The sequence below is a fragment of the Indicator indicator genome, chromosome 4 (assembly GCF_027791375.1).
Source record: "Indicator indicator isolate 239-I01 chromosome 4, UM_Iind_1.1, whole genome shotgun sequence".
NCBI lineage: Eukaryota > Metazoa > Chordata > Aves > Piciformes > Indicatoridae > Indicator > Indicator indicator.
The window spans coordinates 7,659,007-7,685,933 of NC_072013.1; the positions used below are offsets into that span (position 1 = coordinate 7,659,007).

General features: G+C 40.1%; 1 protein-coding gene across 2 annotated transcripts; it reads left to right on the forward strand.

Moving 5' to 3' along the window:
• Nucleotides 1-1,055: 1,055 nt before the first annotated feature.
• RBM25 (RNA binding motif protein 25) lies at nt 1,056-26,925 on the forward strand. 2 transcript variants are annotated; one of them, XM_054400055.1, is made up of 18 exons: nt 1,056-1,170; nt 5,506-5,555; nt 7,429-7,599; nt 7,842-7,899; nt 9,019-9,179; nt 11,754-11,936; nt 14,118-14,171; nt 14,427-14,510; nt 18,085-18,365; nt 19,235-19,451; nt 19,770-19,859; nt 20,645-20,718; nt 21,396-21,546; nt 21,954-22,278; nt 23,084-23,358; nt 23,819-23,917; nt 24,970-25,017; nt 26,007-26,925. In XM_054400055.1, the coding sequence occupies exons 1-18, from the start codon at nt 1,065-1,067 to the stop codon at nt 26,097-26,099; spliced, it is 2,520 nt and encodes an 839-aa protein (XP_054256030.1). In that variant the 5' UTR covers nt 1,056-1,064; the 3' UTR covers nt 26,100-26,925. The 2 variants fall into 2 exon arrangements, with proteins under 2 accessions (XP_054256030.1, XP_054256029.1); XM_054400054.1 differs by lacking the exon at nt 14,118-14,171 and having other exon boundaries at nt 1,064-1,170.
• The last annotated feature ends 2 nt before the right edge of the window (nt 26,926-26,927 follow it).

Here is a 26,927-nt window from a genome sequence, read left to right on the forward strand (position 1 = left end):
TGTAAAGCAGCCTGTGCAATCCATTGAGAAATGCAGACGTTTGCCCAGGCAGCCGGCTGGAATCTTTTCAGTCGTGATGTGGTGTCTTTGTGAAGCACATCCACACAGTCCCATATGTTGGAAGTGCCTTGGGTGCTCTCTCAGTGCAGTGTGAATGTACCTGTACGCTCAGCAGTAATATTAGTGACCAGTCAGGGTTGTTTTTGTTTTTTTTTTTAAGAATCAAGGACCAACTCTTCTTGAAGACTTGGCCATGTAAGGTTGCTGAAATATTATTGAAAGCAAGAATACATGTCTCATTATTTGTGTCCAGTGATCTTTTTCATTTTTGGGTGGTGTCTGTTACAGGGTCAGTAATGCACACGTGATAGCAACCATCTGAATAGCAAATGATGTTAAAACAATCTTCATGTTCTATGGAAGCATATTGACTCTGCTCATGGGCTCATCTAAGTGGAGTTCTAGAAGATGTGTGAACTGGGAAGTTAAAAATAGATCGGAGATCTATTTTTTCCAAGCTTTTAACTGACTTTGTGCTGGAACGTGGGGATTCCCCCAATGTTGCCTAAAATACAGTTCCTGTTAATGCTGAACATGGGGATCTCCAACTTCTTCCTCTCATCTTGTCCCACAGTTGTATCATATGTGATACTTTCTCATACAAGAGAACAACTTGTCATATTGAAAATAAATTACAGGATTACTTCTGTTTTCAGAAATCACAAAAATAGCTTTATTTTAAAGAAACTGTATAGACTTCAGATGCTGTTTAATTCACACTCCTTGTAAACCATAGGTATGAGGAGCCAAATACTTTTTTTTTTCTCCACTTCATTCCTAAACACTTTCCTAGGAGTGCTGGTTTTCACTGTGAAAGAAGACTTCTCCTACATTCATAACTTAACAGCTGGAGAAAAAAGAAGTTTAGTTTATAGTTGAATATCAGTGTTAAGATTTAAAATCATTATGGGTACTCACCACTTGCACTGGTTTTATAATTTCTGTTTGGGTGCTGACTAGTACTATTTGTTTTTCTCTCTTTTTGACAGATAGTGGCGGGGAGAATGTCTTTTCCACCTCATTTGAATCGCCCTCCTATGGGAATCCCAACGCTTCCCCCGGGAATTCCACCTCCACAGTTCCCTGGCTTTCCTCCACCCGTACCTCCTGGTAAGTTATGTTAGTGTATGGAAATGTTGTAGAAATAAATTTCCTTTTATTTTTTTGAATTGTATTAACAATACGTGTTACTGGCTCTTCATGTGTTTTGATAGCTCTGGTACATGTACATTGCAATGGACTTTCTAGTTTACCCATGGATCTTGTTATGTGAGGAAGCTCCATTTGGGCTACCCAAAGCTGCTTACTTTTGACCAGAAATCAGATTATTAGAGACAATACTGGACTTTCTCTTGTACCTTTTTTCAAGACAGAAGCTAGGTGATGATTTTTGCTAACATGAGGTATTGTAAGAGTCATTGTTTATAAGAACAATTCTATTTTTTCTGGTTCTTATGTGCTTTCCTTCACTTAACTTGCCAAGTCACAGCTACATTCTTCATTCCTTCTAATCTTCCCAGAATTAATCCCATCTTTTTATTTCATTCATCTGTAAAATCAACTTCTGTTTTTTGCATTGAGGCTTTAAAATTCATTGGTCTAGACTATAGAGCACGTTGGAGAGAGGAGTACATCAAAGAATTGCCTCTTTAAAATTTATCGCAAGGGCTGTGGAAAATGACTCCCGTCTGTATAATCTTAAGCAGTGTTGTGCACGAGAGTTTTCTAGACAATAATGGCATTCAAAAACCAGATGGCTGAACTCAGGAGTGGCTTGTGCACATCCATTCATCAGAATAATCCTCCCTTGCATTGCCTTTTTTTTTTTTTTCCTGAGATCCATTAAATGTTAGCTACTTTTTGCTAAAGGCAGAGCTCCTAATTAGGAGCCATCAAAAAATTCAGGTGAAATTTCAAATTCCTATCTCTTCTCTTTGGTAGCTGCAGTTTTGTGCTGGTTTGAGGCCAGCCAGAACATCTCTTGCCCCGAAAGGGACAAAAGAATGTCACACGCAAACAGATTGGAGAGCGATGGAAAAAGTTAAAATGGAAAAACGAATTGGTGAAGCTACAGAAAACTACAAACTACAAAGCATAGTGGAAAAGAACATCCTAAAGCATACAGAATCCCCTCACAGGATTCCCAAAAGCTTCCCAGTCCTCCCTTCCTCCCACCTGAGGGTCTACCCAACCCCTCAGGGCTCTTCCTTCCCCCCCCTCCTACTGCTAGGCAAGTCTCAGGCTGGCCAGGTCTGAGACTGCCTCCCCCTCCATTCTCCTCCTGGCATTAGGCCTAGACAGGCCTAAGAGGCCTTGAGGATACTCCCCCGGCATTACCCGATAAGAGAGGACATCTCCCATGGGAGCAGAGGGAAGAAAGAGGAAGAGAATGACTCTGCAGATGGCCTTATAGGGCGCAGGATTTATGGGTAGAAATACGCCATTTCCTGTGTCCACCCCTCTGGGTGGGCACCCAGGACACCAGAGGTGTATCTCATGTAGCAGTGGCAGGGGGCATCCAGCCTAAACTGCCACATCCCACCCCTTATTTCATACCCATAATTCCTGCACCCAAAACATATCATCAAATCAGAACAGTCCTTAGATGACGTCTGGCAAAGTCCAGGTCCTCATCTGGGCGTCCTTCCGAAGAGTCTCTCGGGCTCAGGTAACAGTTCAGTCCAGCTCTTCTCCCTCATTGGTGGAACCTCCCAGCGATGCAGAGTTCATTCTTCTGCACGGTGAACTCTTCATGGGTCCGACGGACATCCTGGCCACCTGGAAACAACCTCACAACTTCTCAGTCACGGACCTTTCCCAACGCAAGTGCTGATCGCTTCCAGGCGCAGGCACGCCGCCGCACCTCCTGAGCGATAAGCGCACCGAGGCGTGGAGGCATCCGGCTACACAGCCCTCCCCCGGAGAGGGAGTGGCTGCACTGCAACCCGCCGAGAAGAGAGGCGGAGCCAGGTGCTTAGGCGCCATTTTCGGAACGCGTCCGAAAGTCAAGGGAGAGATAACAGCGAGAGCCGCCGTCACCTTTGCAGCCGCGGTACAGATCCAAACCGCCGCCACCCCTCGGGCCACACGAGCGGCTTTTCCAGCCAAAGCTATACTCGCTCCCTGGGCCCTCGGAAGCAGCCTTTGAACTGGAGCCACCGCTCGCCCTCTTGATTACGGGAGCCATCGCTCACCTCCCGCTGCGGCCAGCCCCCACCGCCGCGGGACAAGCCGACCCTGGTCTGCTTCCGACTGTCCCTCCCCCTTCCTCGGCTCCGCGCCGCTCTGCTCGCCGCTGGCGCCGCGGGGAACAAAAGGGAAAGGGACAGGCACCGCATTCTTAAGCTTTTCCCCCGAAGCAAATGGCTACAAAATCACCGCTGCCGCTTGGAAGGGCAGACGGGATGCTACGCCACCGCCATGCACCAGGGCGTCCCCTCGGAACCCATAAAACGCTCACACGATCGCGCCAGCACAAAGCCTTGAGCCCAGCCACCAGAAACAACAACGCCCAGATACCATTTTAACTTTTCCACCCCTGCACCTCTCCAAACCAACCTGCAGAGCCCCGCAGGAACCATCCTCTGCTACCAAAAATCTGTGCTGGTTTGAGGCCAGCCAGAACATCTCTTGCCCCGAAAGGGACAAAAGAATGACACACGCAAACGGATTGGAGAGTGATGGAAAAAGTTAAAATGGAAAAACGAATTGGTGAAGCTACAGAAAACTACAAACTACAAAGCATAGTGGAAAAGAACATCCTAAAGCATACAGAATCCCCTCACAGGATTCCCAAAAGCTTCCCAGTCCTCCCTTCCTCCCACCTGAGGGTCTACCCAACCCCTCAGGGCTCTTCCTTCCCCCCCCCTCCTACTGCTAGGCAAGTCTCAGGCTGGCCAGGTCTGAGACTGCCTCCCCCTCCATTCTCCTCCTGGCATTAGGCCTAGACAGGCCTAAGAGGCCTTGAGGATACTCCCCCGGCATTACCCGATAAGAGAGGACATCTCCCATGGGAGCAGAGGGAAGAAAGAGGAAGAGAATGACTCTGCAGATGGCCTTATAGGGCGCAGGACTTATGGGTAGAAATACGCCATTTCCTGTGTCCACCCCTCTGGGTGGGCACCCAGGACACCAGAGGTGTATCTCATGTAGCAGTGGCAGGGGGCACCCAGCCTAAACTGCCACAAGTTTATATATACTAGTGTGAAAAATATAAGGTACTTTTCAAAATAACTTTCTGAAGAGTATTTTAAAATGCCTGATAGTAGTTTCTGCTCAGAACCCTTCTTAATATGTGTGGCAAAGATCCATGTTTTCTTTATCTTTTTCTGAACCTGTTATTCATGCATATTTTGATATTTTTGAACTTACTGGTACTGTCCGTCTCCACTTTCACCACTTGCACCAAATTTGAGGAGTTCATTAACCACGGTCAAATGTTACTTGATGTCTGCCTTTAAACTCACTGGCTAATTAGCGTCCCCCTCCTACCCCAGTTCTGATGTGGGAGTTGGATCACTTATGTTTGTTGGTTAGTATACCTCAGTCACGTTCCATGCCTCGCCAGCCTCCACACTTGAAGAGTCTTTCATAGTAAAGCAGCTGCTTCAATGCTTAAGCCATGTAGTTGCTTTTCAGGAGTAAGCTCTGAAAAAAGTAGGGGAACACATCCAGAGAAGTTCAGTAGGATTTTGTAACACGGAAGGGGGATGGAGAACTTGTTTGTAGAATTGAAAAAAAAGAGATCTAGAATCGCTAATGGGTATTTATTTGAAGACTGTGAAATTTACTGCATTTTTCTTGAGTCTCAGCATCTTTACTGGCCAACAAGTAGTTTTGAAATCCATTCGCTCGTTATTTTTAACTTCTCTAGCAGCTGGCATGGAAAGATGAACAGCCTTTGTTGCAGTCAGATACTGTCTCACATGATAGGTACTTAAAGCTGCCAGTGAATTTGGTAGTGGAAAAGAGAATATTGCACCCTGATTAAATATTGTTTTAAATTGTTCTGGAGACTGGGAGTCAAGTATTCAGCAGGTAGGGGGTTTCTTGATTGAGGTTTTCTATGCTGCCTCTATTAAGCTGTTCCATAAATAGTAACATGAAGCTTGGTGGCATTCTTCATAGGACCTCATTCCTAGGCTGTGTGCAAAATTGATTGTGCTATGAGAACTGAGCAAGACAGCAGGATTGTCTGTAGGACAATCCCGTGGTTTGAACGTGCTTTGAAAATAGATCTGTCAAAATGGTAAGAAACGTGTCCATGATGCACATGGTAATGTTAGTGTGCTCAGGCTATGTTTGAATGTTTAAGGAATCACTGGGAATCGGTACTGTGAAATTCTTATTTGAGCAGAGCTGCTGTCTGGTTTGGAAATCACATCTGTCTTCAGTTCATCAGTATCTTAACAAAGCCAACTAATATTACTGTCTTGTTTTTCTCAGGGACCCCTATGATTCCTGTACCAATGGGCATTATGGCTCCTGCTCCAACTGTAAGTATTACATAGTGGGGGTGAAGTGGTGGCAAATAAAATGGAGAGTAAAACTTGGTAGATGTCGACAGGGGTTTTATCTATTACATGAGAATTTTTACTGCGAATGGAGATGCTTCACTTTAGATGCAATGTTATGCAAATATTATGCTAATTTTTGACCTAGACAAAGCTTACAGTCTGGAGCTTCTGGCTGCAAAGGTGAAGGAGTTACCGTTCTTGGAAGTAGATGTACTCTTCTCAAATGCAATGATTTAGGCTTTGCCTTCAGGTCATGCATAATCTTCCTATGCAATACTGTTAAGATTCCAGGTATCTTGCTTTTGAGGTTGCTGGCCTAACAGAGTACTCTGGAGGCATCACCTAATCTGAGTTTATAAGGCCATCATGCAGCACTGCTGAGTTGGCCAGGAAGATGGACGTTGACAAGCTTGCAAACAAGCTCTTTCCCCATATGACAGGGAAGGAATAGTTGCATGTAATACGCATCTATGGAAGAGCATATAAGAGAAAGCTCTTTTTTTTATTTTTTTTGTTGTTGTCTTACTAATTACAAGTTGGAAGAAGCTTTACAATTTATGGGGCAGGAAAAACTGCTCTTTCAAATCTTACAGTTGTTTTTTGGCTTCAAGGTGAATTACTGTTTCTATGATTTTGCTTAATTGGAACATTCCCAAAATATTGACTATTTTGAGAGCTTGTATCCTCTGTTACAGGAGGGTCTATTCATGGTAACAGATATATTTAAGACAAAGATACTGGCGCAAATGTATTGCTTGGTTTTCTGATTAAAGTAATTGGATTTTTAAGTGACACTTCTGTAAGGTTACTTCGAGCAGAGGGACTCAGAGCATATGTACTGTTAAATCTTAGGTGAAAGGAGAGAGGTGCAGCAAAATGGAACAGATGATTGTACCTGTCTTTGTATGGTCTGTTTTACTGATGTTTGCTCCTTAGCCCGGAGAGATTTTGGGTTGTGTATTGATTAAATAAAGCAGTAGTGTTTATTCACTTTGAAAGCTTTAGAACTTTCATGAGTCTATTGAAGCCTTTCAAGTCAGAGTTATTTTTCTATTTGCTGCTTGCTTTGTACATAAGTTAGGTAAGGTGCTTCAACTTTCAGTGACTAAAATGCTGCAAATTAATTACTTGTAGAAGAGATAATACCTGATGATACTGTATGTTGGGTCCAGAGAAGGGCACGAAAGGTGGTGAAGGGCCTGAAGTACAAGTATCATGACGAGCAGCTGAGGGAACTGGGATTGTTTAGCCTGGTGAAGAGCAGACTGAGGGGAGACCTTATTACTCTCTACAGCTACCTGATAGGAGGTTGTAGTGAGGTAGGGAGTTGGTCTCTTCTCCCTAGTATGGAGTGATAGGTCAAGAGAAAATTGCCTGAAGTTGTGCTAGGGGAGGTTTAGAGTGAATATTAATACAGATTTCTTTAATGAAAGAGCAGCCAGGCATTTGACCAGGATGCCCAGGCAGGAGGTGGAGTCACCATCTCTGGAGGTATTTAAAAGCTGGGTAGACGTCGTACTTTAGGCCATGCTTTAATGGCCAAGGTGGTGTTAGGTTGATGGTTGGACTCAGTGGTGTTGGAGGTCTTTTCCAACTAGAACAATTGTATTATTTCGTATGTTTACTTTGAGAGCAGGTACGTTTTTTTCTGTCTGCCACAATGTCAGTCTCTGTTCTGTAAAGTCTTCAAGCCTGAATCACTTACTGGTATCTTGCTCCATAAGCCTAACTGAGGTTTGTATGGAAATGTAATTTTGGAATACATGTACATTCCTGACTCTTTTGTCTTATGGATTTAAACAAAAAGCAACCTCCCACCACTTCATTTTATAACCTCTCCTCATCTTTCTAGGTATTAGTTCCTACCACAGTATCTATGGTTGGAAAACATTTGGGAGTCAGGAAAGATCATCCTGGCTTAAAGAACAAAGAAAATGATGAAAACAGCGGTCCCACTACCACCGTTTTCGTAGGCAACATTTCTGAGAAGGCTTCAGACATGCTCATACGGCAGCTTCTAGCAGTAAGTACAGTGGAGTGCTTGTTAAATTTCATCCTTGGCTGATGGATGAAGTAACGACTGAGTCCAAGTTAGTTCCACTCACTGCACTGTCACTCCATTGAGTGTAGGGTCAGTAAATCAAGAGTACAGCTGTTTTAAGCTGTAGGTGTCAGTGAACATAGACATATTTTATTTTTAGTAGTGCAAAAAGTCGTTATGTTTATGTAATGTTTTGAACATTGTATTTAATATCTTTAATGCAGAAATGTGGCTTGGTTTTGAGTTGGAAGAGAGTGCAAGGAGCATCTGGAAAACTTCAAGGTAATTGTTCATATTTTTCAAAATCTCTACTCAAACTCTGGGCTTTATTACCTGGCAGCTTTTTGAATGTCTGACACATTGCTATTCTTAATACTGCATTTTATGATGCTGTATATGATGCTTAACTGCTAAATACTTCCTAGTAAAGGAATGGTGTTTTCTGTCCTTGGCATCAAGACAGAATGGGGGGGGTGAAAAGGGCAAAAACTGAGACAGGTTAAATGGAGAAATGTCTTGGGGGCCTGATTTTTCTCACCTTTCTGTTGTGAGACTGAATCAGGAGACAGTCCCTGAGAAAAATTTACCAGTTTGGACTCAGTCTCCAAAGGGAATGTATTTGCAACGCTGCTAATAGCCTCTGCCATTACTCTGTGTTATGCTTTTCTGTTAAGGAGGTTTTCCTGATGTAAAGTTTATCTTCCTTCCCTACCGTCAAATTGATCTGACGTATTTTCACTTGTGACCTTTCTGCAGTGGGTGCAGGAAACAATTTTGGTTACTCTTTTTTGCTGTAATTGTTTTCATATCTTTCCTAGGTTGCTTTCCCCCTCTTCCCCCTTAAGATCTAATTCAGCTTTTTAATCTTTCTAATAGATCATACTGTGTTTATTTTGCTCTCATAAGGTGTTTTTCTCATTTACAACTTTGTGTTGTAAAGAACCCTCTAGATGAAGAGCGAAATGTCGATTGATGTCCTTCACCTTCAGGCAGTTGCAAATCCACCTGAGACATATCTTCATGTATACTTCATTCCTTAGTTAAGACAGATGTGCCAAAGGTTTGCTAACACAATCATGCAATGCTCTGAGTTGGAAAGGCCTTTTAAAGGGCATCTAGTCCAACCTCCTTACAGTGAGCAGAGATGTCAGGTTGCTCAGGGACCCCGTGCAATGAGACCTCAACTGTCTCCAGGATGGGCCATCTACAGTGTATATATTTCTTGCACTTTACTGCTGTTGTATCAAAGCCTAGTGAAATGAAGGATCTTTCTGACTTCTTACGATGTGTAAATCTAGTTTTAAAAAATGCCTCTGTTCTATTTTTTTATTCAATTTTTTTTTTCCTACATAAATCACCTGAAGAGCTTTTAACACTTTTAATTTCAATCATGTGTTTCAGCCTTTGGATTTTGTGAGTACAAAGAACCGGAATCCACTCTACGAGCACTGAGACTACTCCATGACCTCCAGATTGGAGAGAAGAAGCTGCTAGTCAAAGTTGATGCAAAGACAAAGGCTCAGCTAGATGAATGGAAAGCAAAGAAAAAGGCTTCTAATGGGGTAAGTATATAATCTGTGACTTGAGTTATTTTGGCAGGAGTACAATGTGACAAGTGGCTAGATCAGATTGTGAGCTCTTTAGTTTCTGTTGTTGTCTCTACCCTTAATCATTTCAGGGTTTTATCAGAATCACATACATGAATCTAAGGATACGTTGAGAGGTGGTGAAGTGTAAGCTCTTAATTCACCAGCATTCAGTTAGATGTAAGCTACAACTGACTCTCCAGAACTTATTCTGTAATTCATCCTAAGGTGTAGTATGTGCTATAACTTACAATTCTGTTGCTTCATTTTTGTTTAGAAACTCTTGAAAGTATGTAAGCTTGAGAAGTCAGTGTTACTCTGTCAGAATCTGTAAATCATATGTCTGAGGAAAATTTCCACTGATGATCTTCTAGAACAAATTAATGAAAAGGAAAGAAGTAGACCGTTTAGAGGATGATGCAGTTAGCAGGCAGTGGACAGCTTGCAGACATTTAGGAGATGGGGAAATTGGTTTTTTACCGTTCCTTTATAGAGCTAAAGCTGTATCCAGGAATAATGCAGATACTGCATTCTTGTGAGATACAAAAATACTTAACTGACAGATTTGTGTTAAAATGAATTTTATAAAGTTCTGCACATGCCTTTAAAGTAGTATTTAAAACAACGAATTTCTGTAAAAGGGAAGTGAGAACAGACTCTTGTTCAGAAAACTAAAAATCTTGGTCACAATGCAGCAGGTAAATTTTTCAAATTCCAGTTTGAAATTGTTCCTAAAGGTATGTAAAATACAGTGGGAAAATGAGTTCTTTTTATTTCATTTTATTTAACCAGAACTAGAGGCATAGTGATGACTCAAGTACTTCACACATTTGACTGTGTACCCAGTGTATGGGATTAAATGCAATGGCTCAGTAAAGCAGAGTGCTAGCTTCATGGGTTTTGAATGGAGTAGTACACTAGTTGTTAACATTGGTAAGGGTGTGATTTGACCACCCGTTCCATTCCACACATTCGTATTTCCTGCTGGCATCACCTCTTAATACTGTGCTTCACAGCTGAAATTATGAGCAGTCTTAAAGTATCAGTGGAGTTCTTGTACATTTCTTTCATGAATTTTGTGTTCTGTGAGTTTCTGTGGGTTACAATCAATCCTGAGGGATTGACTGTAATGAAGCAGAGGGTGCTGTTTGTGGCTGTGATGAAGTCAACAGTATGTGCCAGTTTTGTTGATCTGTAGAGTGAGATTAGCTCCAAATGGTTTTGGGTTTTTTGGTTGGTGGCTTTTTTTCGTTTGTTTTGGTTTGGTGGTGGTGCAACAAAACAGTGTGAATTGCAGAGGAATACTGACCAACCATATTGTAATCATACTGCTTATGATTCTTTTCATACCATCATTGGTGTGCTGGTGCCACTCAGATCAAAAGTTGCAGGTTTTTTTAAAAGTTTTTTTCTATTAAGAAATCAAACATGTACACTACAACACAATTTCTTGTAGTGAAACACCAAGCCAATTTTTATCTAATTAGCTCCTCTCCCTGATCACTTCTCCCTGGACCTCTTCAATTCCACTCCCTGTCACTGCCTTCTAGCTCTTTTCAGCTTGCTCCTCCTTGGCCTGGCAGCCTCTTCAGCTCCAACTGAATCCTCCCTTCCCCCTCATTCTTAGCTGCTGCTCCATCAGACCCTTCCCTCCCCCTCACTTCACCCACCACCTATCGCTTGACGGGATACTCAGCTGGATTCTCAGGTGAGATTCCATTTTTCTAAAAGATTCAGGGGATCAAGAGGTGGGCTGCCTTGCTCAGTATGCAGATCATTGTTCTACCCTTTCATGGAACATTTAGTAGAATGCACTTTGTGTGTGTTCCCTTTCATCCCTTCAACGTAGAAAGGGGCAAAAAGATGAGGAACTACAAATTAGCTGATCAACAATAATAAGGAAAAGTTTGCTGTGCAAGGAATGTTTGCCCTGTCAATGTTTCTTTAATAATGGTTCTCCCATTGTAAGTTGCAGCTTGAAAATCATAGGTAGACATTGGTTGTGCATGACACTTAAGTAGAAGGCTTAAGAGGAGCTGCTGTTGAAAAGACTTGAAGTTCTGGAGGATACAAGGCAGAAACTTTACACCAAGAGCTGGACTATAGTGATTGCCTTCCTGTGAGCGTGTGTGCGCTTTCTTTTTCGCCTTAATCACCATTTTTCTGTTCTGTTTTATTATGCAATCTTACACTTGCTTCTGCAGCCATTCCACACGTAAAACTATGTGGTCCCTATGGTATAGCCAGCATGAAAAGATCTGACTAAAATAATGCAATCAATAATTATTTGTAGGTGGCTTGGGTTTTGTTTGTTTCTGGGGGTTTTATTTGGGTTTTTTGTTTGGTTGGTTTGGGGTTTTTTGGGTTTATTTTGTTTTGTTGGTTTGGGATGGTGTTGGGTGTTTTGGGTTTGATTTGGTTGTGTTTTCTGGGTTTTTTTCATGTAAATGCTGTAGGGGCATGAATGCGATGATGGAAGGTGAACTTCTGAAATAAAACTAATATTATTCTCAATTTGCTGATCCCCATCACCTTGCCATTTTTCCTTAGAATGCCAGACCAGAGACGACAACTGATGATGATGAAGCCCTGGATGAGGAAACGAAAAGAAGAGATCAGATAATTAAGGGGGCCATTGAAGTCTTAATACGAGAATATTCCAGCGAGCTCAATGCCCCCTCCCAGGAATCTGACTCTCACCCCAGGAAGAAGAAAAAGGAAAAGAAGGAGGACGTATGTGTTTTGATTTTGGACAAAACAGATTTTTCTTCAACTCACCTTTATATAAATGGCCAAACCTTGTGCAAATACTTTAAACCTAAACTTCTGATGAGAAAACAAATCAACAAGCTTTGATGTCAGCAGCACTTTTTTTTTTTTTTTTTTTTTTTTTTTTTTTTTTTTAAAGCTGACAGCTAGTCAGTTATAGACACCATCCCTTCAGGATGGTTTAGGCATCTAAGCATCTAAGCTTCTTGGAACAACAGATTTGAATCTGGGCAGAAATGAACCAACCTTTTATGCCTCTGAAGGTGGAAATACTGAATTTAGTGCAGTTGAATTTGTATGTGCTTGTAGGGGTTTTCAGATGAGAACTTAGAAAACAACTGTAACAAGTTCCTGCATACTGTCCATTTCCATTGAATGGTGCCAGGGCTCTTTTGTAATGGCAAGAATTTGCTCTGGTAGTTTTTGACAAAATTCTCATGCACCTTAATCCAACTGGTTGCAGTTATGTTCCCAGAGGTGCAACCACTTCATTAGGTCTATTTATGTACTACCTTGCAAACCTTGGAGGAATCCTTCAGGGATGAAAGGCATATTGTAATCTCTCTGCCTTACAAAATCAGTTTTACATGTCTCAGTTTGACTGGATTTGATCAGCCGGTTTTCATATAATTGTGTAATGCAGAAAAGCCTTGTTAAGCAGGAATGAATGTTCTGGTTTAGACCTGCTTCTGTGGATGACCTTTCTATGGATTAATGCAAACTGGAGAAGGGGGAATAACAATGAGCAAACTCGGACTTAGCTTTTCCAACTAAGTTTCTAACCATGGGAGAAATGGGCATTCACACTTCCCATTCTGCACCTAAGATGAAAGAGATTGCAAAATTGTTTGACCAAGATTTCTATTCACTTAAGTCTTCTGCAAAGTACCTATTCCAAGGCAATAATGCAGTTTCAAATGCTTAATGGAGTTTAAGTGTGGTGCAAGAAGCAACATCTCCCTCAGGGAGAGTCCCCCCAACATTGTTAGCCATGGCTGACCTGAGGTATAAGAGTGCTGAGCTGAGAAACTTGTTTTTCTTTCCTCTCTCTCTTTGGGAGAAGATGCTGCCTTGGATGAAAATTTGCAAATGAGTCACTGTCTAATGCTGTCAGCTGTATTTTTTGGTTACAAGCATTGTTACAATGTGTGTTTTCCTGTGGGTACAGATCTATATATATATATATATATGGCCATGAATAATGCCAGGTAGTTGAATGTTGTAAGAGGCCATTGCAGTATTGGAAAAGCTGGCTGCAGACTATGTCCCTGAGAGAGAGGGATATTCTGCTAGCTCTGTATTATGTAGAATTCGACCAATATGAGCTAGTCAAGTAGACAAATGAGCTCTTTTTAAAACATAGCACTTGTGGGTTGAAATTAAACCCCATCATCCCTCCTGTACTGGGAAGGAGGAAAAGAAACTTGGAAGTTGCCATCTTTGGCCTGTGTGGATAGAGGTGGGAGTGGAGAGATGGTCCTAGCTCTCTTGTCCTTAAAGGAGAGGGAAGAGAAGGACTGTGAAGGGTGGGGGGGAAAGGGAAGATGGATACAGATACATGTTTGGGTTGGGGGTGTGGGGAATCTCACCCACTTGGGGGCTGTTGTCCCCTGAAGAGCGTGGTGTGAAGAAGGCTACAGCTGGTGGTAGCAGCAGAGTCTGTTAGTTCTTCTGGATGACTGATGTGGAGGAATTGTAAATGTGTGCAAGGAACTGAGAGTGAGTGAATCTGGTTTTCAATTTGAAGCACGGGGGAACCTCGCTAATTCGCACTGTTAGTTAGTAGGTGCAATCTACCAAATTCTGCGAATTAGCGAGTAAATGAAGTCAAGACATACCCAGCACAAAGACTGAACGTTTGTATTGGCAAGCGTAGCTTAGTCTTACAATGCTACTGTAGCATACTAATATCCTGTAGTACACTTGTGATTCAGTGAAGTCTTACTAACATGAGACCTCACCATGTATTTTAAGCAGTCCAGAGAAGGGAGAATTAGCGAGGTTCTTCTGTAATTTTGTTGAGTCAAAGGAATGAGATCACAGCAATACAGTATTGCTTTGTAGTACAAACATACAAAACATTGTTTTTCAGAGTAGTGTGCAATCTATTTTTAAAAAAAAAAATCTCCGTGGATTTTTCCGCAGATTTTCCGCAGATTTCCAGTGGCCCCACTGATACCTTATCCACTCATCACCAAGGTTCGTTTACATTGTAGGCTTTGACAATGACTATGTTTACTGCTAGTTGCCAGATTTGTGACTCTTGTCCATCTGATTTTTATTTTATTTTTTTCACTCATTAACATCAGACTGTCAGGTTTGGTACTGCAGAAGGACTTTATTTATCTCTTGCAAGACTGGTTGAAAACTTCTAACCTTCAGCTTTTCTCTTGTTCTCCTATGTCTGTACAGATGGCTGTTAATGCTTTTCCTCCTGTCCCCCTTGTTTTTTAGGAGGATATAAATGCTATAGAAATGGAGGAAGACAAAAGAGACCTGATATCAAGAGAGATCAGTAAATTCAGAGACACACACAAGGTAGTATTCTTGTTTTTGCACTTGATACAAGTTAGGCATTTTTCAAAATCCAAAAAAACCACTATTATAAAATTTATCAGTTCATTGCAAATCTCTTAAAATTATGTTTATATGAGGTTTAATATACATATAGTTCTTTGCAAGTCAAAAAAAGACAACTACCACGTTAAAGTGGCCCTTGACATCTTTATGCTAAGACTTTTGATTGCTACTGAGTATTTTGCAGTCTTCGCACTTTAACATGAATGAAGGCAACTTAAGTTTCTACACATACATTAAGTGAAGATATTTGTAACTAAAGGCTAAACGGGGCTGCAGTATAAGACATACACTTGAGTGTGTTTCTGTAGGTATATTTGTAACATTATCCAAGATTTTATGAAGAGTTGAAACTTGAATTAAATTTAAGTCTTTTATTTTAATAGTTCTAAGTTAAGAGTGGGGGAAGATTAAAAGTAGGTCAGTGGTTACCAGACTTACCAAACTTTAGATGCATGGAAGAACTGTAAATTCCCATAAAGCTAATCTATTCATTGACCCCCACCATTATGATAGAGATCATATGGTGACTAATGCAAGATGAAACTCACAGCTTGGAAAGTAACATGGAATAGGATGTAAGTATGAGCTTCTGTTTTTTTTATACTTATGGATGCCCCCTCAGAAAAATATGCAAAGGGGTAACTGGCTTGGAAATGTTTGTGCACATCAAGTCCCACCTCAGGGTTACCACTTACAGAAGTTTCCACTAATGCTAGTGCATCTGTGAATGTTTCTGCTTTGGAAAATGTTACTTGCAGATAGTAAAGCACAACTATGCATGTCATGTTCTCATTCTAATGTTTAGTTTAAAGTTGGTGTTATTGTTTCCCCAACAAGACTGGAGTGGTCCTTGGCCTAGGGAAGTATCAGCAAGCTCTTCTTTTGAGCACGCACACTTTTATTTCAAAATACCCCCAAGTCAGCGTTAAGGAAAATGTTGAAGGTACATCAAGGTGAAGTATGCCCGTGTTACTCAGCCTTACTACATGCAGTCACTGGGGATGGTACCATGTTTTCACACAACTGTATCAATGCAAACGCAAGTGACTACACGCTGTTGTATGTACACATTCAGTTTTTCTCTTGACTCAAGTTGTTGGAGATAAAAGCCTGGGGAAAAAAATCTGTAACAGATCATCTGGAGAAGCTCAGCAATTGAGCGTGAAACTGGTCAGCAGTGAAACTTCAGCAGAGTTATGCTCAGTTCCAAGCCCCAAGTTGTCACTGGTACTAAGATGCAAACAAGTTTTTAAAAATTAAAACGACCAAACAAAAAACATGCTTCATTATTTCAGAAGCTGTTTGGCATTTCAAAGCCTTTAAATCTGTATTATTGGGGGGGCTATTTTGGGTTTCTCAACATTAAAAATCAACTGAAAGTAGTCATTGTGTATATTGGATCTGTTTAAATGGGGCTGTTGAATCTTTAGCAGCTGGCTAGTGAGCACAGTGAACCTTTGCATGTTTTTGGTACGAGTTTATAAAACAATAACCACAGACTGTCAGGGTATCAGCAATTGCAGGGGGCGTCCATTTACAGCACGGACGAGTCTGAAGAGAGCTCAAGGTAAGATTTATAATTCTTCTACCTGTTCATTTCTGTTCATTACTTCAATTTATCCAATACCGTTCCCATCCCATTACCCTTTCAGATCCTCTTATGTAGGCTGGTAGACATTGATGAGGTCAGATTTTTACTACATAATAGAGCAATTTTTTTAAAAATTGGATTTTAAGAAAGTAGACCTACAAAATGTATTTTAATACACCAAGGCTTGTGTTTATATTTACACTTGTGTGAATATATTAGGAAAAAAAAGGAAAAAACCCACTCTGTCTCAATACGAACAGCTTTTAAGAGTGGCAAAAAATCAGGAGTTCAACCAAAGAAATTTCTATTGGAACACCTAAGATAACCTGTAAGTATCAACCACTTCAGTATGTAAACTTTTCTTTAAAAGTATATGAAATTTGAGGTAAGTTGGATTTTTAAAAGTTGAGAAATAAGTTGAACATCTGACCGTACTGAGGTTTAACACCATAAAGTCCTGTAAAATACAATCCTTTAGAAATTGGTGTTCTGTGTATAGTGTAGAATTTAAGTTTTAGGGTTTTTTCATATCAGTTCTCTGCCAATTCCTACCATTTTTAGTCCCTTTTTCCTTTTGTGATTTCAATGTATCCAACATCGGTTTGCCTGTATTGTGCTATCAATGCAGTGTAGTTTCACTGGATACATTAATCACTAGTGAATTAGCTTTATTTCTGTAATCCTTTGTCGGTTCTTTGGTCCCTGTGCCTATGGCAGAAGAACACTTATCAGGTAAGATTGCTTTTTAAAGTTGTCTTAAATGCTTTGTTTAAGAAAAGAAAAAAAAAAAAAAGAAAAGAAACCAACCAAACCAGAGAAAATGCTGTTTTATTGTTCCGGTTTTTAATTTCATTTCAGTGATGGTAAACGTGGAGCCAAAGGGGATAAACCTGTTTATTCTGCTCAATATTTGTTCAAACAGTGGTATTGTGGCATCCATCAGGTTGACATTTGATATATTTGGTTGTTGTTTGGTATATTTGTGAACCGTGTACTTGCTCTTCCTCCCAGAAACATAGCTTATAGGCAAGGTTAATCCAGTGTTGGCGGTCCATGTCCTAGCACAGCATCTGTAAGTGAACACATAACAATTGCTTCCAAGGATGGATTTATCTATCATTCTGTTGATGTATTTTATATTGTCTTATAGGAATTCTGGTCATAGGAACTGTTTTCTAATTGAAAAAAAAAATAGTGGCAATTTTGTACAATTTTTAGTAAAACTGTAGCAGGTAACCCTTTAGTTTCTGTGTTTCAAAAGAGCTATTTCCAACCTCTTTTAAACTCTTTCCATCTTACAGAGGTGGAAGTTAAGGATTCCAATCTGCAGAGTCCACTTCCTACCAATGAACCGTTAGAACTTTTTTAGGGAGGGAAAATGGGAAAGGTTGCAGCTCTCTTCACTGTTTAACCACATGCACCATGTGTAAGTGGATAAATTTCTTTACCCAAGTTTTCGTCTAGGACGGTTTTGGTCTGCCGAGACTTTTTGGAAATCAGCGCACTGCCCCAGTAAGCATTCCACTGAAACATGTTTTCCTAGTTGAACAGAATTAATTTTATCAGCTGGGAGTCCGTGTTGCTTGTACCCAAGTGGCTTAGAGGGCCAGTGGAATTTGTGGCCTGCCTGAATCATGACTGGCAGCGCACTGTGTATGTGCGGTTTAGTCAGCTTATAATTATAAGGCCAGCTCTACTCTGCTAAGGTTGGAGATTGCTGGCCTGTGTAGATCTATGCTTTTGCACGAAACTTAGTCTTGTGATTGCTGCATTTTGATTTCATATTTACGAGTTCCAAAACCTACCCACCAAACCCTATTTAATATCTTTAAATCAGTGGCGGTTTTGGTATTTCCATTACCAGCCTTGTGTGTCGTGCCGGGAATACCCAGGTCCTATGACTACAAAATTAACTATGAAAGTTCTCTTGTTGGTTTTTAGAAACTGGAGGAGGAAAAAGGCAAAAAGGAGAAAGAAAGACAGGAAATTGAAAAAGAACGCAGAGAAAGAGAAAGGGAACGGGAGCGTGAACGAGAAAGGAGGGAGCGTGAAAGAGAGAGGGAGCGTGAACGAGAGAAGGAGAAGGAACGGGAGCGTGAACGAGAGCGAGATAGGGATCGTGACCGGACCAAGGACCGAGACAGAGACCGCGAACGAGACCGAGATCGTGACAGAGATCGTGAAAGGAGCTCAGATCGCAACAAGGATCGGAGCAGATCAAGGTAAATGCATTTGAGTTGCTACTTACTGCTGCTTTTCCTGGTGCTGTTTACTGAGCACGTGTTGTTCAGCAGATCAGATGCTGTTGAAAAGAGAATGCTCCTTTTTGGAGATCAGAGTAAAAATGGGAAATCAGAATTTTAGAAAATATTTTAGTTACACAAATGGGAAGAATACTTGCTTCCCTTTGCTGCACAGGAATACAGGCATGGCAATATGCAATAAGCAACTACTCAACCATGATTGAATGGTTTTATCTCAAATCTATTTTATTTTCTTATGGGTAGCTTTATTCCTACTTGAGGTTCTCTTATGTCTGTGATACCTTTTAGCTTAAGTAGGTCTTACCTTTCACTTTGATACATGGGGTTTTTGGTTGATTTATCGAAGGTTTCTTAACAAAAACAAGGGGACTCCTCTTTCAGTCTTAAACTGTGACTAATCATGTTAGGCCCTAGATCCTGTTTTTTGCCTCTTCACCTCAGAAAAAACAGCAGTTTTAGTTCAAATGATCTTGTCTGCAGTGTTCAAGCTGTCTGTAAGGCCATGTGAATATTTGTGAGTTTTTGTAGTGCCATTTATGGAGAACTACTAACAGTCTGATAAGAATTGCCATGTGCTCGTGCTTCATTTCTGTAGATACCATTATTTAATGTTTAGTGCTCAGAGGACTAGTACTAGGTAAATGTGGTTTTGTGTGTATTAGTAGTGTCAATTTATGCTCACTGCTGTATCAGCTAATCATCCTGTACAGCTGCAGAAGAGGAGTAACTTGCAAGATGCTGTTAATAGTGCATTATGCATTTGAAGTTAAATCATTTGAGTGGAGACGAAGGCTCTCACTTCACTGTGGACTTTTTCCTTCTTTCAGAGAAAAAAGCAGAGACAGGGAAAGAGAAAGAGAGCGAGAACGTGAAAGAGAACGGGAGAGAGAGAGAGAACGTGAGCGGGAACGGGAAAGAGAACGTGAGCGGGAACGAGAACGGGAGAAGGATAAGAAGAGGGACCGTGAAGAGGATGAGGAAGATGCCTACGAACGCCGAAAACTAGAGAGAAAACTGCGGGAAAAAGAAGCTGCGTATCAAGAAGTAGGTTGGCGGTTTTAGAGTTCCTTAAGGGAAAAATTGTTTCTGAGGGGTGATGAGTCTTTTGCTATACAATACATAATTCCTTCTTTCTCTCCTTTTCCTGAATTAATTTTTAGTCCTTTGACTGTGTGAATGGGGCTAGATTATACGTCACTGTCAGACAACTCTGAACTACTTCTTACGTTTCAAACTGTCAATAAATAATTTGCTTCATTTTAATGTGGCTGGTTTTAAATAATAAGGCAAAATAACTTCAGAGTAGTCCCACTATTCTTGATGGTTTTGAGACAGAAGCATATGTGTTTTCTTCTGTTGTAGCGTCTTAAAAACTGGGAAATCAGAGAACGGAAGAAAAGTCGAGAATATGAAAAAGAGGCTGAAAGGGAAGAAGAAAGAAGAAGGGAAATGGTAAGACTTACAGTTCTACTTGTAGTTTATCCCCATTGTTCTTTGGGTCTCTTTTAAAGTGGAACATTCTACTGCTCTCACTTTGTATAAGCACCATGTATTTTTTATGCAAAGGTAAAGAGTTAATGGACTTGAAGCAGAAGATGTCTAGTAAGTGGGAGTACTATTGAGAGTCTGGAAAACAAAGCCTAGTGGCTTGGTATTGTGAAGGCAAAAGAGTGAGAAGTAGGCAGCTGCAAAATACTGTGGTTTGATGATCATGCACTGTTACCTCTATATTTGTCAGGTTTGTAGCAAACCCTGCCATATGTTCTATGTCATGCAGGTGGAACTAGACCAGTCTTTTTATTTCCAACCTGCCTTGTATCTGAACCTTCTGTATAATGTATGATATAATATTCTGTATTGTATCTAAGCACTTCATAAATGTCTGTATTTAGTTCATCAGTTGGGAAATTATCACAGTTATGTAACGCTGAAAAGTTTTGTCCAAGGCTACATGGCTTGGGATAACACAATAGGAGAGTGCTTATCCTGGAAGTATCCATTAGATTTGTTTCTGTGCCTAACTAAGTAGGGGGTTTTGTTTGTTTTTTTCAATTGCAACTGATAACATGGCAGCTTAAGTGTATTTTAAAATATCCAATACTAGACTTAGGAATTTTGAGCATGGGAAGTTGGATCCTTTCTTTTGTGATGTTAAAAAAAGTTGCTAAACGTTAAGCTCTTGGAAAGAAAACCAGAAATTATTTTGTAACATTAATTTCTGTTTCAATTTCTTGCAGGCAAAAGAAGCTAAACGGTTAAAAGAATTCTTGGAAGATTATGATGATGACAGAGATGACCCAAAATATTACAGGTATGTAGTATTTTGTTGTGTTGATTCCTAACAATAAAATCTTCCTTGTTCATTTTCACACAGCTATGGGGTTTGTTGGCAAAGGCCAATGGAGTTTAGACTTGACTGATTTTGTGGTGATGTAAGAGTTACAGTTACCTAACTTACTTCAGCGTGCCTTTAAGAAGTGTCAGAGGGAGAAGGGAAACTCCTTATTGCTACTTGTTAATGCAGGGGAGTCTGCTCCTTCCTGTCACTTAACTTGTGGGTGAGGTGGAGCAGAAGACAGTGTAATGCCAAAATAAGGTGTCAGGGGCAGGGAGAAAGGATCAATCATGTGTCTTAAAAATTCTCTACAAGGAGATTTGTAAATTGTACAAAGAACAAGCATGTAAAGGATAGGCAATATCTTTCAGCATGAGACTAAATAAAATTTGCATCAAACTGATAGAACAGAACAGATTCTTGTCAAGTAAAATCCTATAAAATAATTTGATTATTTTTCTAAGATCTGCAGTCACATTCTCCATTTCTGTTTAATGTGGTGGTATAGATGCTGTATAGTGAGGTTGGGAACTGGTATCTTAGACTCTTCTGCTACAAAAAATAGAGGACACCTGTAATTGGTATTTCTTGTATTGTCGTTTGAGGTTCATATTGGAATGTTCTTTGAATTACAAAATCTGTATCTTTAATAGGGGTAGTGCTCTTCAGAAGAGGCTTCGAGACAGGGAGAAAGAGATGGAAGCAGATGAACGAGATAGGAAAAGAGAAAAGGAAGAATTAGAAGAAATTAGGCAGCGCCTTCTGGCTGAAGGACACCCAGATCCAGATGCAGAACTCCAGAGGGTAAGTAGCTGTTGGTCTGACAGGAAAAAAGAACCCTGTTGGTATTGAGCAAAATTGTGTAAGAGATCTGATAGTTAATATTAGTTCTGTTCACTTTTTCTTAAAAAGTAGTTCATGTGAGTAGTGAGAACACTGGAAACAGGAAAAAAAAACCCACAAAAACAACTAACCCCTTCCCTTATGGGAAAGAACAACAACAACAAAACCCCACAAACAAACAAACAATAAAGAACAACTTTCCACATCTATGTTGGGACGCAATTTGAAGTCAAAAGCGTTTCTGATTCTAATGGCAGTAGTTGCATGCACTTGTTCCTGAGTAACAGGAACTTTTGAAAACAGATTGCTTTCAGACAGTGGTGTTTTTCAGAAAGCTTCTCTCTTGCTAATTGTCTGTTTCATTGTAGATGGAGCAGGAAGCTGAGCGGCGTAGGCAGCCACAAATAAAACAAGAGCCAGAGTCTGAGGAGGAAGAGGAAGAGAAGGCAGAAAAGGAAGAAAAAAGAGAAGAGCCAGAGGAAGAGGAGGAGGAGCCTGAGCAAAAGCCCTGCCTTAAACCAACTTTGCGACCCATCAGCTCTGCCCCGTCTGTTTCTTCTGCTAGTGGAAATGCAACCCCTAACACACCTGGAGATGAATCTCCCTGTGGCATTATTATCCCTCATGAAAATTCACCTGATCAGCAGCAGCCAGAGGAGCACAGGCCCAAAATAGGACTTAGCCTCAAACTTGGCAAGTTTACATTTTATTTTTATGTTCCATATGTAATAGTGAAAAACATGCCAAGCTGAGTAGCCACACAGTTTTCCAAATAGATTGTGTGTTTTGACGGACTTACATTAAGCTGTTGTTATCTGTATGTTCTGCTTGTTTTCCTTTATCCAGAAGATGTATTTCATAGAACTCCTCCTAAAATCTGGAGGGGGGGAAGGAAGGGTGCATCCTCAAGGCTTCATGCTTTTAGGAATGCTCTGAGCTTGGATTAGTTATTTCCACATTATTCTTCACCTTAATAGATCTCTACCTCTTTTTTAAAAAATCGTTGCTGCTTTTCATTGATGTAAGTATATGCTAGTTGTAAGCCCTAGATAGTTCTGTTTATTCACAAGAACTTTTTTAAAAGAAGAAAGCTGAAAAGGAGGTTATTTTTATTAAATAATACTGGGGCTGCAGTTTAAGCTCGTATTGTGTTAGACGTTATGACGAGAAGACTATCTGATATTAGGCTAATTAAAGCTGTTCCAACAACTAGATGCATTGTGACCTTTTGCTTCTGTGCTCTGCCTCTGGGTTTGAACTCATGCTGTGGCCATCCCTCAGTGAGGTTGTGAATTGGTTTCAGGGCAGAGGAAGAACTGTACTTCTCAAAAATCTTAAACAGTCTCCTTTGCCATTTTAATAACAGAGATTAAAATGCTGATGCTAGGAATTCACAGACCTTTATATAACATGCAAAATTATATTCATCAAGAAATGTGTGAAGAGCAAACTAATTCAGCTGCAGCTCATGAATATGTTCCTCTGTCTTGGATTGTAGGTGCCTGCAATAGCCCTAATCAGCCCAATGCTGTAAAGAGGAAGAAGCTTGCTGTGGATAGTGTTTTCAATAAATTTGATGACGAAGACAGCGATGATGTGCCACGGAAAAGGAAACTTGTTCCCCTGGATTATGGAGAAGAAGATAAAAGCAATATCAAAGGCAGTGTCAATACTGAAGAGAAACGCAAACATATTAAGAGTCTCATTGAGAAGATTCCCACGGCGAAACCAGAGCTCTTTGCTTATCCTCTTGACTGGTCGATTGTGGATTCAGTAAGTTAACTTTTTAATCATTGACCAAAAAAAGCATATTTTTTCTACACAAACCTTGGAACTGGAAAACAATGTTCCTAGAACCCCAGTGGACTACAGCAGCATCATCAAATGGAATCAAACTTGAGTACTGTATTTCTTGTCCATGCATAATACTTACTCTGAAGCATGCCTGCTTATTTTTATTTAGTCTGTCTTGAATTGTTGCTCCAAAGTGTCTAACATTTTTATGGAAGGGGGAATAAAGACCCTGTAAAACATTTTTGAATGGCTGCCAGAAATACTTGCAGCTGACAATTTGCTGCAGGCTATTTCATTGATAGCAAAATATGTCTTTGGCTAACTAGTTGCTTGGGTCTCCTAGCTGCCTATTTGTCAGTATGATTTTGAAACACTGATGCTTACAGAAGTAATGGATTTGGGGTTTGATTTTTGGTGTTGTGGCTTTTTTTTTTTCCAGACGCTAATGGAACGTCGAATTAGACCGTGGATCAACAAGAAAATAATAGAATATATTGGTGAAGAAGAAGCCACGCTAGTTGACTTTGTTTGTTCAAAGGTTAGTATCTTCTACTTCCTTTGTGAAGTCTGGGGTTTGCTCCCAATTCAAGCTGTGGCAATGACTGAAGTACCTGTATTTGAAGGCAGTCTGTCCTTAGCTTCTCTAATATATGGTACTGGTCAGGAGAGACAGTTGGTGTACTTGAGATCAGTATGTACCCTGATGTTCTACACGTTTGTGCACAACTTGTATGTGCTGGATTGCTCTCTGATATCAGATAAACATGGAACTGGATAAAGAAAGGAACAGGTGACAGGAGTTGGTATTGGGAGTCACTCTGCTGTCACTTTTAGTTGTTGTACCACTTGTTTAATCTAAACTCTGCATAGCTTCTTCCACTGAACTATAAACTAAATTCTAATAGCTCTTTTTAATCTGCCACAAAAAATCTGTGGCTTTTCATCAGTACAGAATTTCAACAAATTTTACAGTTTTCATGGTACTCATGTTCATAATGGGCTTATTTAGGTTTATCTTTTCGGGCTTGTGTATGAGGCAAAACAAGTGATAGTTTTGTGGAATGGGTGGTTAGCAGAAAATGGAAAGCTGTTGAGTATTTGGCAGGCTTAAATATTTGCCAAGCTTAAATGCCCTATTCTGGTATGGAAAGACAACTTATGTGCTTCTAGGAAAAAAAATAGTTAACAGGCAGATGGAAAATTTGGTTGTGAAGAGTGATACAAGGAGAATTTTGCCTTTGTCTTCCATTAGGATTCTGTTGTTGAAGGAAGGGAAGCTTATTCCTTAGAATGGGAGAGTTTAATTGGAGATGGAAAAACAGCCAACAAATACAGGACCTCTTGAATCTCTGTAGCTTCCTGGAACTTGTTCCACAGTAGCTACTCATAAACTAGCACTCACTCGCTATGATGGAATCTGATGTGGTTTAATACTAATTTTTGTTCTGACTAAAACTAAGAACTAATGAACTGCAAATACTATGCATGTGCAAAGCATTCAAAATCCTTGAGAAGTAACTGGCTTTTATCCAAAGATGTTTATATGGCTTACTCTGAGTTTCCAGTATAAAACCCGTCTCTTTCTTTCAGGTTATGGCTCACAGTTCACCACAGAGCATCCTGGATGATGTTGCCATGGTAAGCAGAAATTGTGTAACTGATAAATGTGTTAAGATGTGAAAGCTGTTGTGATTAAACAGATCATGCTAGCACAGGCATCATTTTCCAATTACAGCATCTAGGTAGAAATTGCTGATCCCATATTCACACATGTGGAACAGAGATTCAGTAGAGGCATTAATCAGCAATAACAGAACTGTATCAGAAATATAAACTTCTATTCCTTCTTATGCTTGTAACTAGATTTTTATAATTAGTGGTTAGTGGGTCTGTTCCAAGTTAATAAGCAAAAGGTGATTTTTCTCTAGAAGAGTAAAAGCTCTTTTTGCCTACTGTTGGAAGGGAGAAACTTAATGAGATAATGCTACAGTTTCACCGTGTTTTCATGCACTGAAAGGTGAATAAAAACTAACTGTTCACTCTCTTCCAATAAGGAAATCTGGAGACAAAATTGGTAGGAGCCAGACACAGCAGAAGTTAGTAGCTTGTGGTTGACAGGACCAGTAGGTGACCTGAGGAACTTCCTGAGAGATGTGCATACTAAAAAGTTTGCATGACTTCTAGAAAAGCCTGAATCGTATGTTCAGGGAAGAGAAATCTATTGAGATTTTTTTTTTTTAATACCTAAGAAAGTTTCAAGCTGAAAATGAGCAGAGACTAGGAGAGAATTAAGGGAAAATATCACAAGTATATCTTCTGTTGTAAACATTTTTCCCAAGCTTGCCATTTCTCTGCCTCTTCCCAAGCCGCTTTTGGAGACTAAGATACTAATATTTCCATCTCTTAATGCTCAACAGCTGCATTTTAGAAATATATAATTCAATTAGAGATTAGTCAAGTCAGGTGATAAATGCAGGACAGACAAATTCATTGAAGTTTTATGCAGTGCTTTTCTCAAAGGCTTAACTTAGATTCCACTACCTTAGTAGTTTTGATGTGTCTAGAATTACTCTATTTCTGGAATGCCTAACCTAAACATTAATCTATAAAATCTGTATTTCCTACAGGTACTAGATGAAGAAGCTGAAGTTTTCATAGTCAAAATGTGGAGGTTGTTGATATACGAGACAGAAGCAAAGAAGATTGGTTTAGTGAAATAAAGCACTCTCCTTGCTTCTAGGGTTCCATTTCAATTTTGGGCTTTTTTCCCCCCATCATTCAAAGACTTCGAATTTTCTCTGTTCTCAGAGACTTGAGACCTGTATTTTTTTATGTAGAAAATGTGAAATTTTTTTTTTTGTCCTCTGTTCTGGGGCCCCCTTTTTCCTTCTCAGCTATATGAGTCCTGCATTGGTTGTTTTTAAAATTCACAAGGTACAATTACTGGTATGGTTTATAAGCTGCAGCTACTGTACATGCTGTCTGGTAATTTTGTTACGTTTCTCTGATTCTTGTAAATATCAAGGAAAAAAGATAGCCCCTGTTTTGCAAAACTTTTGTACTTAATGTGGAACTAGATCAGTTACAGATGAAGGCAAATTATTTCACTGCAAATTTGTTGTTGCTTAATTATTTTTTTTCATATTCTTCCTCTTTATTTAAGGAATGATCAGAATACAATTTAAAATTAAGTGGCTTGAGCTGCTTTCACCTAACAGCATTGTGTCATTTGATCCCCTCAGACTTCCCATTCTGATGGGAACCAGCACCAGACTTAGTACTTCATTGCCCATTTAGAATTACCAATGAAGCTGGGAGTTCATCTCTTGCAGATGCTCTGCTTCTTACCTGGGCTGGGCATTGCAAGTTGCAGGCAGGTTTTTTGTTCTTTGCTCAGTTAAAACCAGAGCAGGACCTCAATTCAGTAAGTGCTGCTTAAGGATTTTTTTTTTTTTAATAAACCTAAAGTATCTTCTGCTCTGTACCATTTTAACCCTTTCCTACTACCCTATCTGTCTCCAAATGATCAGATGGTTTTTGGTTTTTTT